Genomic DNA, 20798 nt, shown 5'->3' on the forward strand with positions numbered 1-20798 from the left:
CAAGCAATTCATAGTAAAAAATGAGTCACTTACTTCCAAACACTACGCTGACTTAAATATGCAGATGCAAGGTTACACAAGGAGTCTGAAAAAATCAAGGGCAGGAAAACAGATAAACTGGTGCTAACATGCTAATACAAATACATAAAATGCTTTCCCAAAGAACGCTACAGTATATACTTACAGTGTTTCATTGGCATAGAAGGAAAAACATTGTGTGAACAAAGTGAACATAGAAAGCTGACTTGAGCTACTGTAAGTTGTCTCCCCAAAATTCTGCAGGCATTCTACAAGCATACAAAAGAACATCCCCAGCCAAGTAAAATGATAATTAACTTGGCATATTTACACCTAGGTTTTTTTTTTTTTGTGAACTACCAGTGCATTCATCATGTCTCCAGAGAGCAGCACACACCACTAGCACCAAATGCATTTAGATATAAAAGTGACACCAAATGCAAACTAACTAACCACATCAGTGTGTGTAATACCTGTTGTAACCATTATACAGAGAAATACCGGGTGTTTCAGTGAACACTTTCAAAGATTTTTAAAGGTTGCCTGTGGCAGATAGAAAAATTCTAGTTCATGAGCTGATCCACTCGAAGTGACAAACATTGCTTGCACAAAAAGTAACTGTAACGCCATTGCATTTCTCCGCAAAGTTCTGGAATTAATATCTCGGAATTGGTGGCATTCTGAGAATTCGTTCCAAGTGGATCCACCTTGTAAACACCATGGCTAGAATTTGTAAATTGCAATATGGGCCATAAGGTAATTTACTTCACTTAATTAGTGAATTTATGCTAATTAGTTGATTATGCATTTCAATTTTTGTGCAAGAAATACCGACCTCTTCGAGTAGATCAGGTCGTGAACTACTATTCTGCTGTCAGCCACAGGTAAACTTTAAAAATTTTTGAAAGTGTTCACTGATGCTGCTGCAGCAGCAGCAGCATCTCACAGTGAACACCGTTAAGAATTCTACAATGACCTGCCGTGGTTGCTCAGTGGCTGTGGTGTTAGGCTGCTGAGCACAAGGTCACGGGATCAAATCCCGGCCATGGTGGCCGCATTTCGATGGGGGCGAAATGCGAAAACACCCATGTACTTAGATTTAGGTGCATGTTAAAAAACCCCAGGTGGTTGAAATTTTCTGAGTCTTCCACTGCGACGTGCCTCATAATCAGAAAGTGGTTTTGGCACGTAAAACCCCATAATTTTTTTTTTTAATTCTACGATGCATACAATGTTGCCTCCGCCTGCTGCAGTAACTGTTTTCTGGGATTTAAAGATACCCACACTAGGGATGGGCGAGTATTCAAAGTGTCGGATAGGAATCGAACATTACAGACTAACTATTTGTATTCCTATTTGAAATGGAACTATTCTGTATTTTAGAATATTCGAAGCTAACCAAGTATTTCACAACAACTTGCTGCAAAAGTAATGCTACCATTCTCTGTATGCTTTGCTAAACAATGCATCGCAAATTATCAGAAGTGAAACAACAACAAAAGCTTTCAAGGCAATGCAGATACAAAAATGGGTAACGCAAGCTTTTTTTCTTAGCTTTGTGGTAGAATCCTACATGACAACCCTGATTTTACTTGTAGTCCGTCATTTATGTTCTTCGGAAGTGTAGTCATTTAACACTTTTATCTATGCTACAACCCATGTTTGCCTTGCAACGGGTCCATTTACATGTGTTTATAGTCCAGAAGTCTTTCAGCAGTGCTCTTTCTTTTTATTGCGACAGCAATTATATAGATGCTGCAGGCGAAGTTCTTCCATTGGCGTCGCCGTGATGTTTCATATGAAGTCCAAGTGTGGTCACATCACAGCCATGCACCATATGCTGCGGATGCAAGTGAAAGCATGCAAGGGTAAGCCGAGGATGGTGGCTCAATCTCGCCCACGCAATGAAGGAAGGCAAGTAGGAGGTGTTCCGCCTTCCATCGCGTGCAAGGCACCAGAGGGAGCAAGCGGGGTGGGGTTCTACTCCGGCAGTGGCTGCGTATGGCACGGCTGAGTGTTGCAAGTGATATGCGACGGGGACAGAGTGCGCCGAATGCTGATAGCTTCATGTGCACTGTGCTGTCGCTGCTTAGTTCGCGTTGAAACAAGAGGCGGCGTGAAGATCCATTCACTCGTTGCTGCTACAGCTCTTCCACACTCTAGTGTTCTGACAGCGAGTGTCCCCGGTCATCGAGCAAGATGTGTTCATGTTTGTCTTTGCGTGTATGTCACCATGCTTGTTAATATAGTCAGTAAGTGAATGTTTACCAAGTTCACGCACCTGATAAATCTACTATCCTTGATTCTTATAGCTGTCTGATAATTTGCTGTCACACTCAGTGCTTCATCTTTCAGGCGAAACTGCAACATTTTTCACTATTTCTCAGATACCATTTCTTGGAGGAGGGCAGCCATTTATTTAACGTTTCTTGGAAAGTTAACAGCAAAGCAGTCATTTATTCTTGAAACGCTCGTTTGCAACCAAGCTCTAAAATTTGTTGAAAAGCTATTAGTGCAGTATTTTAATTACAATAATTGATCTTGCATATGAAACTGATACTTTTTCTCTGATAGCTAGCTGTCATTTTTTTGCATTAGTCAGTACAGGCATGGTACCTAACTATACCGAAATAAATATTCCTGCTGTAAATATATGCATCTGCAGTTGGCTATTCAATATTCAGTTCTTGCTGTTCGTATTCGAAAAAGCTGATATTCGCCCACCTCTAACACACACAGAAAACCACTGCTCTTGAGTGTCTGTGGCGCATAAAGCTTTGCGCAATTTACTGAGCGCAAAAGCTGCGTGACAGTAGCTCAGTGGTTAGCATGCCTGGTTGTCAACTGCACACTGCCGCATTTGCATGAGGTCAATGCCTAGTGAGTGGCGGTAGCAGGCAAGCTTTTGTTCTTGTTCACACACAGCATTGTCTTCATCATGTGGTGAGGGTAAAGCTAAGGACGAGCAGGTAGCCTGATGACAATGGCAGCATGGTGACAACAGCATAACCAAAAATACAGACAGGCGGATGGATGCAGCAAAACCAATGTTTGCCATATAACTGCCATTTTAACAATGTACCATTTGATATGAAAAATGCCTTCATTACATCCAGTATTCCTTACAAGCACATATTCATTTCATGCTAATATCAGTAATAAAAAATGTTACATCGTTATGAGTTCTCATAACAAAGGGCAGGAGCGGTAATGTGGCGCCACAAAATGTCCTTGTTCTTCGTGTCGAAGGAGCTCTTCACAGACAATCTGACGAATGGTGGACGATAAGTCTATTGGGGAACTCGTGTCCACACTGGCCACAGTCGTCACGTTAGCTAGCCGTCCAAATTTCAGTGTAATTCGACGAGTCTTCAGTGTTTCAAAGGTAAGGCAGTGCTGCATCACGTCTGATACGGTTTCCAAGTTGACTTTTCCAATGAGGAAGTCATATATGTCTTCCGCGATTCCCTTTAAAAGGTGTCCCACCTTATCTTCTTCTCACATTTGAGGGTTTACGTTCTTGTACACTTTCAGAACCTCCTCTATGAATGTGGTGCAAGTCTTTCCAGGGACCTGAGCCCTCTGAGCTAACAGTAATTCTGCTCGTTTCTTCTTAACATCCAAATCGCCAGAACATTTCTTGATCTCCTCAACGAAAGAGGCCCAAGTAGTCAGTGCGTCCACATGGTTGTCATACCAAACCACTGCCATGCCAGTCAAAAAGAAAACAACAATCCTCAGTTGGGAGGTAGTGTTGGCTGGCTTACCCGCTCATACTGGCTTGTACTGGCTTACCCCCTCATAATGGGTGAGCCACTCGTCGACATCTTCCCCTGCCTTTTCAGAGAATGTGCGTGGCTCTTCGTAGCCCTAAATTGGGGATGGTCCTGCCGATGCAGTACTGGGAGCATCCTCGTCTCAAGGCATGATGGTGGCCGAGGGCAAAAGTCCGGCAAGGTGGCGGTCTCTACGAAGATCTTGTACTGATGATTCCGTTGTCGGTAGTGGGAGTTACTCGGCACAGCTTCCCCAAATGTTACGTGCAAACCGTTTACTTAAAAATGCAAGACAGATCAAGAGAAACGGTTGGCGTTTATTCCGGGAGCGGTCCAAAGGTAGCCCGCGGAATGTCGTTGTCCTCTTTTGCCACCCTCCGTTTTTTTGTCATTCACGCTCCTGCCCTTTGTTATGAGAGCCCGTGATACTTACTTCGTTATATCCATGTTGATTATATCAAGGTTCAACTGTAATGCAAAGGATTATTATTGCTGGAACACGTAGCATGCCAGCCCGGAAGCATGAAACTGCAGGAAAGCAATCATAATGACTGAGCAGCCTAGTTTTCACAATAATAATGTTTTGCACAAACACAATAGGCAACAAGCACAGGCAGGAGATTGGATTCAGCATGTGATGAATTTCAGCTGAGTTCCCTCATTATAAAGCTATACTGGCCACTGCCTAAAAGTAAATGGTCACTGGACATTGCATAACTAATTCCAAGTGTGCGTGTGTGTGACTGTGCATGTGTGTGGTGTCCCATACATATCAATTTATGCTAACCAACAGTGCTGTAGCAGTCTACATCTCAGACATTCCAGTGTGGAAAGAAAAACAGTCTTCGCTGCAATTCTCGTTCAGGTAGCCTTCAAGACTGGCATTATTCACACAAGATTACAACTTATGACAAGCATATTCTAAGCCGAAAATGCCAGCAGCTTCCCTTATGAAAAAAATGAGGAAAAAGGAAAAATAAAAAAAAAAGATGTGAGACTCACCATCTTCACTCATAGCATTCAAGTGTTGCAGTATGGTAGAAAATGGGGGCCGTTCCTACAAGCAGTGCACGCAAGAAACAACAAATTTAGTGTCCCCATTCCAAAGGCTTGCCTCTTGCTTTCTATTCACCAGAACATAAATGTTTTAATGAAGCAAAGATTGCACCACTCTTGCTGCTGGCTACCACACAATATCTACAATATTCACAGCCGTGCAACAAGCCAAAACACAAGTGTTTGAACATTAGTACAATTACAATAAATAGGATGCTTTAACTGACCACACAGGCTTTTCTGTGCTAAAATAACAGTACTGAATTTTTCGTGATCACCTGGGTTCATCTATTCTATGCCAAAGTGACGCTATTAAGATGGCTGTACGCTAAAGTGTGGACAAAGATGTGATCATGAACTGCATAAATGTGACACGAACATCTGCAATCACGCTAAGAACACAGGCAACAGCAGCAGCTTTTCAAAAGAGACTGCAGCATGGCACATGCCTACCTTGGGATCGGTCTTCCAACAAGCAGTCATTAAATTTCCAAATGCAGCAGGGCAGGTGCTTGGAATGGTGAGTCTCTGAAAAGTGGCAGTGTGAGTGACACGAAAGAAAAAGAAAAGAAAGAAGGATGAGGAGAAAGGAGAGACAAGTTGTGTATGTAACACTTTCAGCACTTAATTTTAAATATTCCCTTTCCGAAATAAAATTATTGCAAAATGTAATGACATTACGAATAAAAAAATAATCAACTGTACCTCTTCCTTTTCGACAACAGCCCAAGCCACTTGAAATCCTTCTATGCCCTTGAAGGGAACTTCGTGGGTGAGCAGCTCCCAAAGAACCACACCGAAAGACCAGACATCACAGGTTTCTGATGACGGCAAACACTGGATAACCTGGACAGATACACACGCTGCTGACAATGTGCGCATACAGATGGTGATTACCGAAATGGTCTGTGTACTTATAACAAGGAGTACACTACTCAGAGAGGAATTCTTGGCACACTGGAGCCACGGACGTATACAGAGAAAGGCAATTTTTTTTTCCACAGCTTAAGTGTGCAGTCACGCATCTTCTAGGCTGCATGCGAGGGCAGAAAAGTCAATTCAGCTTTCAGCACTCCCTAGCGCATTGAATGCAAAACGTATAAATAGGGTCGTTCGTTTTTGGGTAGAACCCAATCATTCTCAATTTTTTCACCGCAAACGAAATTTACGAAACTTGGGTCAAATCCAATTCTCCTCAAAATTTGCCCGTTCTTAAAGGATAATAATAAATGCAGGTGCTACAAAACTAAGGAACACTGCACAGCTTTTGTGATCAAGTGGTAAAGTTATGTGTCCTATTATTATTATTATTATTAGTATTATTTGTTTGTTGCCTTTGACACAAATTGAAATCTCCCACTCCTTTCCTAATGCTGTATCAAGTTGTATGTCTTCCCCAACTCAGATAGGCATTGGTGGTAAGGAATGGAACTTCCAAATATTACAGTCCTAGACTAGAAAGAGTCCAGGAAAAGTTCATAGCAATTTACCGCCATTGTTCTTGCACTGGCATTGGTCAATCTCATTGCACTTGAACTTTACCCTCACTACCATCCCTTACCTGCCGACAAATTTGCGCAGAAATTCTGTTTTTGTACAAGCTCCGTCACAGGAACCCGACCTGCACTGAGCTACATAATTCCATTGTGCTTTGGATTCCGAGAAAAGTCACAAGGGAGCACCAACCATTCCTTGTTCCTGCTTGTCACAGCAAACATTCTGCTGTGTATAGAATTCAAAATCTGTATAACACCTACTTTGCTGATCTTGATATTTTTCATCAGATGCTTTCGCTGTTCCATTCACAGCTTCGCATTGTTGTGTGTCAGTTTTTCTCAGTATATGTATGTATTCTCTTCCTCCAGGTGATTTGGCACATTGTCAACTTGCCTGGTGATGTCTTATGTTTTAGCGACTTTTTTTTTTCCTCGTACATTTAATGTTCTTGTGCATTGCATTCACATGTATTTTATATGAATCGTTTCTTATTTCTTTATTCACTTTCCCTTACGTTTGTACCTTTAACTGTACAGATTATTTTCATTGTACTTATTCACTACTCTTCTGTTCATTTTTGGTTTACCTTGCCTTTGTCAATAGAAAAGAGCTTGCTTTAGCAACCTTCCATGTTCTTTATTGTGTGCCAATATTATGGCCAAATGACTTTTCTGTACATGCATATTTTTGTTTTGCCTTTGTATTCTTTCTTTAAGCTGTACATTATGTTTAGTTTCGTTAGATTACCTGTGCAACAGTATTAAAGCATCACATTTCTTTTTTTTCTGGACACCCAATCTAAAAACTGGATTAACTAATTTTTTTTATTGATTCTCATTACTTGTTCATGTTCTTTCTCCATCTTTCTGTCGTGAATTCTGTTCTTTTGAATTCTGTTGCTTTCTTTTCTGTGAAAACTGCTTCCTTTAATAACTTAAGTTTCTATTCCATGTGTTCTTTTTTTCGTCTATATTTGCATTTTTTTTTACCATGCGCCAACACTCAGACCTTACGGTTGTTCCTGGGCACGTTAAATAGGCATAACTGATTATTATTATTATTATTATTATTATTATTATTATTATATAAATATGTTATGTCTTGCTTTTTCTTAGCATTCAAATGAGAACCAGCCTATATAAAAATAAAATATGTTCAGCGCCTGCGGACATTGAGTCAACGACAGCTTATTGCTTCTTTTAGTAGCTACAGTTACAAAATACAACAATGGCATATTGCATTGCACTTCCCACATGTCGCATGCATGTAAATGGCGACAGTGTATTAGCAAAAGAATTAACACAGTGCTGATGTTGCTGTGCATTGTGAACAGTAGCTGTGACATTGAGAGGATTTTTACCAAACTATGTTGCGTACAAAGAAGGGTGACTGATTTAGTACTGTATTTTGTCGCAATAGTGTGTGTTGGAAAGCAGTAAAAAAGGGTAACAGACCAGGATGACGGGCCCAACAAGTCTAGGATGAATGCAGAAGTTCTCCCGATGCATGTGATGATATATGCCAATAAGGGCTTGTAAGATACAAAAAAAAAGCATCACATCCCCTTCAAAGCATGCCCGAGTGCACTACTTTTGTAATATTTTGTTTAAAATATGTAGAGATCAAAGTAACAAAAAGATATCCATAGCCCTCTCTGTCTGCTGTTTTTATTAATGTGGTTGCTCCTAAATGTGCATTAATAATGCTTGTGAACGATGATTTGTAGAGGCAAGTTTGTCACATGAATTGTGAGCAGCTGTCATTGCCACAACATGTTGCTGTGAGTGAGTTTGCTTGTTTAAATAGAATCTCTGTGTCCAAAAAGACACCAAAGGTTGTGTTAATCATTTATGAACATTATCAGAAAAATCTAGAACTTTGTGCCACCAGAGAACAAAACCCTCAAGTTCTCCCCAGTTTCCCTGTCAAACAACAAAACTCCTGGATTTCTCCCCGTTTCCTGCTTTAAAAATAACAACCGACTTTTACACCCCGAATCACAAAAACTACAAAACCCAAAAATGAAGGGCCTTACATATAAACTGAAAAAAAAAAAAAGAAAGAGTATCAGCATACTTCTGCTTCTCGTGCAAAGCATTGTTTACACGAATGCTACCTGCCACTGTTCTTAAACAGTCATATGCCTTCTCCACCCTTTTAATAACCCGACTCTCCCTGGATAGAAGGCAAGCAAATGCAATCACTTAGATCAAAGTGAGAGGACAAATATACAGTTATAAAAGGGGCCCCTCACCAAGCCCCTTTTAAATTTTGGTTACGCACGGGAAGTTGTAGGTTGCCATCTAAGGAGTGTCTTACTGCAATAACTTGTAATGCAATTGGCATTCTTTCGGAACTTCATGCACTTTAGGAAGGTCTTTCATGCCAACTTGGGTCACTGGGTACGTGCAACTGGGCATGTGACACAAGGTATGTGAACATTCTTGACCAATCCTCCAGAATGGGTATGCACCACTGGGTAGTTGCCGAGATGTACAAGCAGGACAAGAGGCAACAAGTGAAGAAGGCGGCAATAGAAATTTGAAGAAGTCAGCTATAGATAGAGAAGCGAAGGAGTCGGCATCAAAAGCAGCCAAGTTTGGAGAAAGTGAAGTGAAGTAAACAGAATGGGACCAGAGTGCGCATCGAGCTATAGAAAAGTGAAGATGTCGTCAACAGGAAATGGAATAAGTTGGCTACACAGAATTGAAGAATTTAGCAATATGGTGTGTCACTGGTGAATGGACCTTTAAGGGATCAGTCATCATTCTGAGTACTAAACTGGATTGTATAGCACTGATACTTACCTGTTGTGACTTCTGCCAGCTCACAGACTCATACTTTAATAGCTTCAAGTTCAATCACCACCATTACTACCACCATCAGTCCATTTTTAAGTCCAAAGAAGGCAGGCCTCCCTCAGTGGCTTCCTTCGTTGGGTGAGCCCAACGTAGATATGCAAATCATAATCTCACCTCTCTTCTACCAACTGCCATTCTCAACTACGCTTTCCTCCTTTTGGTGACCAATCCTTTCCTCTAGTAACTCATTGGTTATCTCTCCTATTAACTATGCAACTTACCATTTCTACGTCTTCCTCATCGTCTGAAATAGAATATCACCCACCCATGTTTCATCTCTAGTCAACACTACTGTCTCTCGATCTCTTGTTATGATTATCATTTCTTGTTCCATCACTCAATGCGTGGCCTTTAGCTTCCTTTAGAGTTACATTATCATCCTCAAAGTTTTGGCCCCATAGATCATTAATGCACCAATTATTATGTGCATTTTCCTCAGTTATCCCCACAACTAACATGTTTATTAGGCATCAACAATCCGACTAAGATTTAAATATGCATACCACAACTTTAGCACCAGAAACAAGAAGCACACACATACACACACAAAAAAAGGGGTACAATCAGCCCCAAAGAAGTCACCTCAGGGGCCATCCAAGGCAGCGTTCCAGCCAGTGACATTCTCGTTGTAGCACCCAGGAAACGAGAAGCACCAAAATCACATATCTGATAAAAATAAAACAAGACGGCTCTTTCAGTCTCTGAACTTCAGAGTTTGCTCAAGCTCCGAACATAAGGAAAGGTGACGAATACCACTCATTAGAGATCGTAACATACAGAAAAAATTAATTTCTTATATTACTTGTGTTACTTATTTATCCATTTTATTACACGACCTACAAATTCCATTATTTTATTGTACTATCAATATATAATGCTTTTTTTTACTTCATTGCTTTATTACCCAACATTCTCGCACTCAGCTTATTTTAACTGATTGTGTAACATTCCAGAGCTGCCACCTGGACCATGAAGGATACCTTAGTGGAGGAAACTGAATTAACCTTGACAAGCTGGCATCTTTTCTTTTTGCGTGTGCATGTGAGTGCGCCTGAACATAAATACACTGGCTTTTTTCCACTTCACTTCCATTGCAACACACTTGCTGTGGCCAGGAATCTAACCAGCTGCCTTTCATATTCAGCTGCAAGACAGCTGAGCTATAAAAATAAATACCAGCACAAGGTCTGAACATATTTTGCTTAGTACATGTGATATGATCACAATTCGAAGTTCTTTCAGCAAACTCTGCTTACAGAGACCCTTTGGCAGAGGGCATGCACTCCTAGCAAGTGGAAGACCTGCAGGGCAGGTCAGAAAAGTTGGAACTCTGCACACAAAATTATTTTTGAGGAACAGAATATGTGGCCCAATCCACTAAGTAACAACATTGTAATGTATTATAAAGACATTCCACATATTATTTCTCGAGGACGCATTCCTTGTGCACTGTAGGACATACTTTCATTATGTAATGTGTAACGAATGCTTTTTGGAAAAATGGCAAATGTAACATGGCTGCCTTCTGCCACTAGTTTGCGAGCCAATAGCTTGAAACTGGTTCTCACGTCAGAATGCCCGACAAGGGGATATGTCTTGAACACTGACTAGCTTTAATTCTGCTACTTCAACATGTCTCCTATAGTAATTAAGCAAATTGTGCCCTTTAGTTATTTAAATAATCAATCAGTGATTATCACACATTTCCTGATGTCCACCAGCATAAATACTAATGTGCTGCAGGAAAAACAGCCTATTTATTTCTATTGCACTGTACTTCGTTCCTGTGCAAACCACTCTGACTGCATGACACATATGCAGAAGGGAAGACTCCTTACCTTGCACGTGTAGTCTGAGGATATAACAACTGTGGAGTGAAAAAAGAAATGTGACTAGGTAGGATGCGATACTATTCAAATTGATTACAATTTTACAGTAACATATTGTACAAAGAAATGTCTCCATCAGTTTAACCACTTTGGTCAGAACAATTTCATTACCAAAGTAACTCATTATAAGTACCCTGGAATATGCATAACACCTTTCTTGGTCAAAGCGCATCGACACTATAACTGTTAACTGTCTTCACAAGTTGTTCTTTTTAAGACATTTGTAAAATTTTTTGAAAATCCGATGCTCTCCTCCTGGAATATAAGACACTTACATGTCCTGCCTTAGAATATGCAGTAATTGTGGGATCCTTACATGTAATTAAACAGAGAAACTAGAGAGGGTCAAAAGTAAGTTATCCAAATTATTTTAAATTCTTACAGTCGAAAATCTATATCAGAGCTATTGAGACAAATGAAATTACCATCCACACGATAGCAAAATAGGGTTTCCCATTGGAAATTCTTCTTTCAACTAGTGAACGGTCACTAGAATGTCAACGAATTGACCCTCTTCCCTTTAGCAACAGATTATGCTACTAGACAATGGCACTTATTAGCAATTACTCTGTTAACATCACATAACATCTGCTTTATGTATTCCTATTTCCCAAGAACAATACATGAGTGAAACAATCTTTCTGACCAAAAAGTAACAAAGGACTCATTGTCACATTTCGAAATGCATCTCCATTCATGACATTGTTTACATGCGAGTTTGCATTTTTGTTCTTCTTTTTCTTGCTTTGTATTTGAGGAACTGTTATTTATTTTGTACAGCAGTGAGCTTTGTAATATTTATTGTTTGTTAGTTTCATACATTTACCACCTTGTACAAAAATGCAGTAGCTATAAATAAATAAATAAATAAAAATGCAAGATCACATCTTATTCACAACAACCTCTGCATCTTATTATGTTCAGCTGCCTATTAGCCTTAAGCAACTCATCACAAGACTGGTCGCAACAGCAGTGCTTACATTAAGGAACTCTAAAACAGTTTTCAAGATGGCTGTAAAATTGTGCCTGGTACTGAAGGGCACCACCTCCCAAATATTACCCAAAAAAACGTTTTTGATGTGCCTCGTACGAGTAGAGTTACTGGCAGTCAAATAATGTCCCTGCGATGCCTCTGTAACCCTTTCTGTTGCTTGCTGTCTGCTAGTAACAGTATTTATTGTCAGAGAGTTCAACAAAGAAACTTCTGCTTGAACAACTAAGATGGCTGAAAGTAGTATTGTTTGTCAATTCAACTGTTGTTTTAATGCAAAGACTGAACAGTGTGTATGACTAAAACAATGCTTGACAGCACAATAAACTTCAGCTAGAAATGGTCAAATCACGAAACTTCGAAATCAAACCAAATATTCAAGAAAAAGGATCTTTGAATGTCGACTCAAATACTGAATATTTTCTCAATTCTAAACAAAGTGAAATATAAAGGTTATGTGGACATCATACCTTTAAAAAACATAGTCATCATATGCAAAAGTGTTATACTACAGTACCACACATCATTTTAAAGAGAAGTAAACATGTTGAGATTGTCCAAACAACAAATTGCTTTGCCTAAATCAAGAAAACAAATTTGGAAGCTGCCTAACGATGGGGCATCCTTAATGAATGACTGGAAATTATTGAGCGAAAGTCGGATACTCCATGCATTTGCTCAGCAACTACCGCAGCTCCCTTGTGGCAGAATTATTTGGAACAGTCAGTACCTGCATATGTATCTTTCCCTGTAGATTCCAATAAGTGTTGTTATCTTTTACATTCGAACAGAAATGAATATTCAATGATATCAAATAGTGTATTCTTGAATCGAATACAAATCGAATAGCAAAGGCTACTATATTTGTATTCAAAATTTCAAATATTCGCATGCACATAGTTTTAGCACATCAAATTTTAACACATTAAAAGCACATTACATTACAAGAGTGCTGAGAGCAAGTGGTAAGCCAACAAAATGTAGTGTCTATCTGTGCACTATTTAATTTGGTAATTCACTGACTTCTGAATTTACTGCGATGACGAGTAGGTGACAGCATGAGCATGAAAGTTGAACATATAGAATTCATGGTTTTAATGTGTACAGGACAAAATATCTCACTAAAAAATTAGCATAGTCATTTGCAATGCACGAGGACTCACATCGCTTCTCATGTACTGCTTTTGTGCATGCATTTGCTACCGTTGCCCCACACATGGCATTTGTGGCTGATGTAATCAGTTAACAGGGCTCCAAACACAAATGATGAACGCCATAATGGTAACAGAGGTCTCCTCACAAGGGCCCCAGAGTTCCTTGCCATCAGGAAAGCCCAGCTGAGTAATAACATAGAACCTTATATGGAGTTTAGACGCCAGAGTAAGGAAAGCAAAGCACAAGGTAAGTATGCAAAACCATAATTGGTAGGCTCAAACTGAAGTGCAACAGTCCGAAGCCACACAACACACATGGTATATTAACATCATCATCAACCTCATCTTCCGTGGGCTTCGTCTGCGAGCCACCAAATAAAAGCAGTGATTCTGCCTCTGTTTTACAATATGTAAATCTGAACTGCCAAAAAGCTAACCCGTAAAAAAATTTGCTTTTTTCAATGCATGCACTGACATATCAGTACACTCAAGTAAATGTGAACACTCTCACCTATGCATCAGCTTGGAGATATAAGCCATGCATGAATGTGAGGGAGCTATCACTCCAAAAGGGCAAAATGAAAAGGCTTACCATTCTTAGATTTCAGGTCTCTATGAATGACTTTAATGGGTGCTTCTTCATGCAGGTAATGCATACCTGTAACAGCCAACAGATGGCAAATGAAAACTTATGATACAGGACTATTCAACAAAGAGTAAGTAGACTACAAGGAGCAAACAAAAACGAAATCCTTAGGTCCTACATCACAATGTCGTCATTGTATTCTTTTTTTTTTTGCAAGTCTACCAAATATCCTTGCCACTTACCAGCAGCAATCTGAATGCCCCAGAGAAGAATCTGACCAAAGCTCAGCATAGAGTCATTCTCTTGCATTGCGAGAAAAGCATACAGGGAGCCATGTTCTGCATACTCTGCAAACACAAAATAGACAAATGATGTCAGAAACCTGCATGCACAGCTAGTATCATTCACGATCCACTACAGGCGTCTTGGCACTCTGTTGCGAAGCGCAAGAACAGAGCTTCAATTTCCAGCTGCAGTGGCTGCATTCTGACAGTGACAGAATGCAAAATGTCTGCTTGCTGACAACTTTAGTCAAAGAACCATGACTTCCAATGCAAGCAGCCCTCACCAGCCCTGCTGGGTGTCAAAAGTAATTCGGAGTGCCCACAGTAGTGTCCCTAATAGTCAAGGTTCAGCTTTGAGGTGAAAAGAATTATCAATTGATTGACCAATCAATCAATCAATCAATCAATCAATCAATCAATCAATCAATCAATCAATCAATCAATCAAGTAATCAAATGTTTTATATACAGCCCCAATAATGTTTGTTATAACATGATATATTATAACTGTGCTATAATGTAACAGATAAACAGAGAATAAGCCCACAATGAAACCTTGTTAGGTATTCTGACGAAACAGCACTCACCTGTGATAATACAGAAATTCGGCGCCTTGGTAGCGGCCCCATAAAATGTTATGATGTTCTTGTGGCTTAGCACACTCAGAACTTGTGCCTGGAAAAAAGCCAAAATACCCATGTCGGGACATTGGCACAGCTCAGATGTTACCACCAAGCGACATGGCTGCATTTGGTATTAGCATGGCACCTCTCAGAAGGTAATGCAGATCACACTGACTAGATTGATACCCTCCAGGTTAAAATGTACACTGAAACAAACACACCTTTACATAATGAACTTACTTGAAACTGCTGTATATGAGACAGCATAAGCCCTAAATATTCAATAGCCCTATAACAAGGCAACTACATCAATTACACAAGCATTGCATGTAATGGTGAATGGCTAAAAGAGAACACACCCGTCAATTTGCTTTCTCACGAATGCATTTCATACCAGTATAAAATCATATGGACTACCGTGAAAGCAACGCACACAGCAATGTGCACTTGAGAACATTAGGTATATGTACCCACCATCTCAAAAAAGCACTGGAAAATTCGGATGCAAATGCACCTAACACCATTAGTGCACCAAGGCTTTCTGTAAGAAGGAGGGCGAATTTTGCTAAGAAATTACAATGTTTTTTTAAGTGTGTGCGTGTGCGTGCATGCATGCGTGTGTGTGTGTGTGTCTGTGTGTGCGTGCGTATGTGTGCGCACGTGTGTGTATAAGTGCTTTTTAGCATGCTCAACCTGAAAAGATAACTTCAAAGGAAAGGAGGGGGGACGGGGCTTTCTACAAAGTTACAATTCTAAGAATTGTAACTTCCCTTCGCTTTTCTCCTACAGTTTCTCCCCCCCCCACCACTGCCAAACACTTCTTGCCTGCAATTCACATAAAAAGAGATGAATCAGTAATGTTATTTGTATAAGGTTAGCACTTCAGGCCAATATGTTGGGAGAAAAGTTAATGAAAGGCTGGCCTCACATGCAAAGGCCAAGGCCTCCAGCAAAGCCACACATCTCCCGAAGTGAGCACATGGTGTCATTTTGTTCGCCATATGCTTTCAAGCATTAAGCATTCCCAAAGCAAATGTCACATTGTTAGTAGTGGTTGTCTATATACTGCACGCTGACTGCTGCATTAGTGACATCTGTCTCATTCTCATTATGAGCTTTGCTGAGAGTCCCCCACCTCATTTTCAGTGCTCTGGTTCCAATGTGCAGTTTTCTGTAAATACGAGCTGGTCTTTGAGCTGAGAGTGGCCAGTGCCAAAGGTAAGGGCAAGAAAACTGGGGAAGTTCAGAAGGCTTTACAGATTTCGAAAAGAAGAGACATGTGTATATCATATTGACCGCAAATAAGACGGGGACAGAGGGAGAGAACACATAAATAGCATGGGCAGTTTATGTGTTCTCTCCCTCTGTCCCCGTCTTATTTGTGGTCAATATGATATGCAGTAAATACCAACTAGGCCAAAGTGAAGTTCTTCTGAAGAGATATGTGAAAGCACATCATCAATAGTGCTTATGGATACAGAACTAGAATTTATAAAGAAGGATTAAAATTAATTTAAACTCTGGGGTTCTATGTGCCAAAATCACAATGTTATTATAGAGCATGCCGTAGAAGGGAACTCTGCATTAATCTTGACTACCTGTGGTTCTTTAATGTGCACCTAAATCTAAGTACAAAAGCGCTTTCGCATTTCTCCCCCCATAGAAATATGGTTGCCACGGCTGGAAATCGAACCCGCGACCTAGCGCTTAGCAGCACAATGCCAGGAGTCCGGGTCGGCTGACTATGACAGAAGGGGATGGGGGGGGGGGTCGTTGTCCCCGCCCCATTGTTTGTGTGCCATTGAACGAAGTATCACATTCACCAATGCACAGGTATTAATTACAAGGATTCTCATGTGCCCTGAACTCACAGCGACATTTACCTCTTCCTCTACTGTCATCCTTCAAAGTGTGCCTATTTCATATCCTTTAAAACAGTCATGTTAAAATTAAGCTTTCTATTTACTTCCTTTTGAATTTGATATATTTTCTGTTGCAATGCAATTGAATATCAAACATCAATTTTGCAACAGATAGGGCTTTATGGGTCATACGTGTAAGCTGTGACCATGTTTTTTCCAAGTGGCTATGGAGGCTAGATGTCTATGCCACTCAACTGCATAACAATTAAGTTCTTTTTTTAATTTGTGGCAGAGTCAAATGGGTGCATTCAGGAGGAAGGGAAGTATTCACAGCGAGCTCACGCTACTCCCCCCCCCCCCCAAAAGAAAGAACGACGAAAAAGAATTCTGTGTGCCAGGACACCATAAAAACATAGGGGAAAACACCCGCCTGCCCCATCCTCCTCCTCCTCTGGTCAAGTGCAAGCACCCCCTCCTCCCCCACCCAAAATAAATTCCTGGCTGTGGCACTGCCGGTCACACCCAACTGCAATCTGCAAGTTCATTTTTCATGCAGCAACAGCCACACAAAGCAAGATAGTTCATCTGACAGCTAATAAATTGTGCTCTAGTTTACCCTGCATGCAAAATTATGCAAAATGATGGATGCTATAAGCTTTCCAAAATAACTTCAGAATAACTTAAAGCACTATTCAATGTATGATGAGACAGAAAAGAGAAACACAATTTCACTGAGTAAGTGTTCAAAACTTTGCTCACGTTTTTCTGGCAAAAAAAGAGCTGACTACTGCAAAGAAAATGAAGGTCAAACTTCCAGTTTTTAATTTCTTACCCAAATTACGGTGTGATGTCAATGTTTATTTTACGAGTCACATCTCAAGTTATTTGCACATGTTTAGACCCTCTTTGTTCAGGGAAATATCTATAAAAGTTGCAAGGTTGAATGTTTGTTTGCCTTGGAATACAACCTAACTTTTTTTTCATTTATAGACAATTAAGCAACTCTGAGAAGGCACTGTCATAATCTATGATGATGCACATAGCTGGCAGCAGGAGTGTAATCATGGTACATAGGTTGACACACCCACTAGTGAGCACACTGATTCATACACACACCACGTTGACTTCACAGATGTGGGATTGAGTGTTAGTGAGTGACAATAGGTGTGATTGAATGAGATTATAAAGAGGAATGAGCCCCAGATGACATATCAACAAAAGTCAGTGACAGCGAGTCATAGAAATGGTGGTATCCTTGCGTAAGTATGGAATAATGCACCGTGATGGGTACTCATTTTACGTCTAATTTGTTTATGTCAAACACTGCAGTACATGAGCCAGAAAGCATGTGTCGCTCGTTTTGATTCTTTCTTTAATTTAGGGGGGGAAAGATCACCTAAAGCACAGCCAAAGTGTTAAGGCTGTTTTAAGTATGTTAATTTTTTTTAGCTTTTTATCACCTTCAGGGTGACCCAAAGCAGTGCTGAATGTGTGAGCATACATGACGATTGTCTTGGTGGTGGTGTTTATTTTTCCTAGCTTTAAGTTCACTCCAACTACAGCCAAAGCCTTAAGAATGTTATCTTCGTTTGTAACTTTTTTTTTTCTTCAGACTTCAACATGACTGTTGTGAACAACTTGGAGGTAGCAAATGTCCTTGCTGTGGTGGCTGTGCATTTGTGCGCGTGTGTGGTGGTCACCAGTGTCTCCATGTCCCCTCCGAAGTCATTATCCGAGCAGCTCACGACAGCTTAAAAGGCAGGCCTGGTCATTCTGCTTTGGGGAAAATGCCACCAAGCTACTCCTGGGAACCTAAGCTGTCGACAGCACATTCCCTTGACAAGGCCTCTCTGTCCTGAAAGGACCACCGTCTTCAAGGGTCGCTTTTTGTGCATTACCATGGCAAATGGACTGACACAGCTGACCCAGTCATCGTATGCCCATTTCTTTCTGAACTCTCTTTTACTGTGTTAATTCCCTCTGCTCATGGCTAATCCTTCAAATGTATAATATGTTAATTTCGCTTTTTTTTATTATAATGTTGCTACTGTCATGTGTATACGTCTTACTGATTTGAAACCAGCATTTAGCTAACTGACTGATGAATATACTTTGTCTTGGTTCATGTAAATCCAACCCGTTTGCTTGCAGCTATGCCGAGCATCAAACACCCACCCGCTTTTGTCATTTCTCGGTGGAGACCTTGTTCTCGCACCGAAACCATGACACGGTGACTTAGAGTGGATTTGAGTATGAATGCGAGTGACTTTCGGCAAGTGTAAGTGAATGCAAGTGCAGTCTAGTGCGAGCGGACGCGAGTTTGAGTATAAGTGGGTGCTCGTAAGTGTGCTGATGAATCTGAGTACACATGAGCGTGAGTGAGTATATAGCCCAAAAATATATTGGCGAGCGATTATGAATGAGTATCCACTTATAGGTCTGATCTATGTGGAGTGTCACTACCAATCTTTTGCTTTTGTGTGCTTCCAGACTTAGCAAGCCTCTCCTTACAGTAAAGCAGACCAAACAATCTATATTAACTGAATGTTTATTTTTAATGTCACCTTAAACAACACCGAACACTAGAAATGTTGGTCTGACAGCATAATGCAATGAAGCAGAAGACAAACAGCTTTCAATATCCTTTGCTTCTTCCATGTCCAGTCAGTCTTTCATTGCTCTGTGTTTTGCTTTGTCAGATTATGCAAGGTGAATTGATTCCTAGTTCACCTTTGATGCTTGTTCACAACTTAAGCAATGCTTGGGAGCTTTACAGAAGTGATTTTGTCAGATGTAGTACGTACATCACGTTACATCTTAGTACATTATGTCACTGGCCAGCTAACAACAGCAAGCAAACACAAGTGTGACATAAGTGTCCATTTCTGTACCACTGACTTTGGTAAGCACCAACTACTGGATTCCCAGCTATTATGTGCAGAAAACCATAAGCTTACTGAAGGCAAAAAATCTAGAATAACTTCAATATGCCCTGCACAAAAACAACACAAATACTGGTGTTTTCCTTTTTGAAACTTCTTTTTTAAGGATTGTTAGTTGTGGAACCCACCTCCTTTTCAAGGACCAAAAGCTTCTTCACCGCCACTTGCAGGTTTTGAGACTTCCACTTAGCACGATATACACTCCCGAAAGCACCACCTCCACACCTTTCATAAAAATGTAGGTCTGAGAAGTCCACTTCCAGAAACGGAGGGCATGAGAACTCGGAGCTTGCACACTCTGTCATCAGATCAGTGTCACCGTTGTGCCACGATGCACTGTCATTGTTCGAACGCTCGTCTTCAGCAAACTCCTCACTCGTTGGCAATGTCTGCTGGTTCGTTGACAAATCAAAGCTGCTGCTCTCAGCCTGCGAAGGCACCAACGTGCCCAGGCTTGCCAATTGAATGTTAGTGGAGTTGGTTAGCTGCTCCACTCTGCTAGAGCCTTCCTGGAGGTCGCTGGAATTCTGGTAGGAGACGCTGCCTCCAGACTCGGCAGCCATACTGGGTTAGGCCTGTAAGAAATGTATAGTTATGTCTGAACAGCCAAATATTGTCTTGCTCCGTCTTTATCACTTTCGTAGTATATACAGTTTTTATGTATTTCTGTGAACTGTGGAGTGTACGTTTGTCGTGCATCATTTCTGTCTGGTGGTTTTCACATGTGAAACAGAGCCTGAGATATAGTTCTCGGCATTAAGTATGTTTTGTCTGTCTCCAGCCATTTGCCTTATTTTGAAAGCATGTTGAATGTCGCGTATGCAAAACATTGACACAGCACCCTAATGAAATAGATACTATTGCCACTACAATACCAGACATAGGTTCTTGAAAGTACTAGCTGCGCCAAATAAATGGGATGTTTTCTTTAAATCATCTGCGACTGTATCAAGCACTATAACACTCATGTCATCTATGCCAGTTTTATTGATATTCTTAGGCATTTCTTGAAGACATCTGATGCGGTAGAAAACAGTAATTTTACTTCTCATATGGAGCTCTGAATTTGCTCCAACGAAAACGTCATCTTGTAAAGAATGCATCTTCGCGCATAGTAGTGAAAGCAAAGATCTAAAAGTTAATTGTCGTCTTTGTGCGTTATCTTTATGCGACGCGTTAACTAAAACTACATTTGAGAATGCATGACTCCGAAAACTACGCAATAAGTTCTAAGGCAAGCATGACGCTATTTGCTCTTCC

The 20798-nt window shown here is 40.5% G+C and overlaps 1 protein-coding gene across 2 annotated transcripts in view; it reads right to left on the minus strand.

Moving 5' to 3' along the window:
* Positions 1-20798, minus strand: part of LOC142572764 (mitogen-activated protein kinase kinase kinase 20-like) — a 46523-nt gene that overhangs the window by 24760 nt on the left and 965 nt on the right. For both annotated transcript variants that reach the window (XM_075682105.1, XM_075682106.1), the window contains exons 2-11: positions 19667-20113; positions 14699-14786; positions 14071-14175; positions 13835-13900; positions 11047-11075; positions 9791-9874; positions 5556-5696; positions 5304-5378; positions 4797-4851; positions 34-85 (exon numbers count right to left, since the gene is read on the minus strand). In XM_075682105.1, the coding sequence (XP_075538220.1) occupies positions 34-85; positions 4797-4851; positions 5304-5378; positions 5556-5696; positions 9791-9874; positions 11047-11075; positions 13835-13900; positions 14071-14175; positions 14699-14786; positions 19667-20101 (1130 nt within the window). In that variant the 5' untranslated portion in view covers positions 20102-20113. The remainder of the gene's footprint in view (positions 1-33; positions 86-4796; positions 4852-5303; positions 5379-5555; positions 5697-9790; positions 9875-11046; positions 11076-13834; positions 13901-14070; positions 14176-14698; positions 14787-19666; positions 20114-20798) is intronic.

Source organism: Dermacentor variabilis, chromosome 2 (genome assembly GCF_050947875.1).
Source record: "Dermacentor variabilis isolate Ectoservices chromosome 2, ASM5094787v1, whole genome shotgun sequence".
Classification (NCBI taxonomy): domain Eukaryota; kingdom Metazoa; phylum Arthropoda; class Arachnida; order Ixodida; family Ixodidae; genus Dermacentor; species Dermacentor variabilis.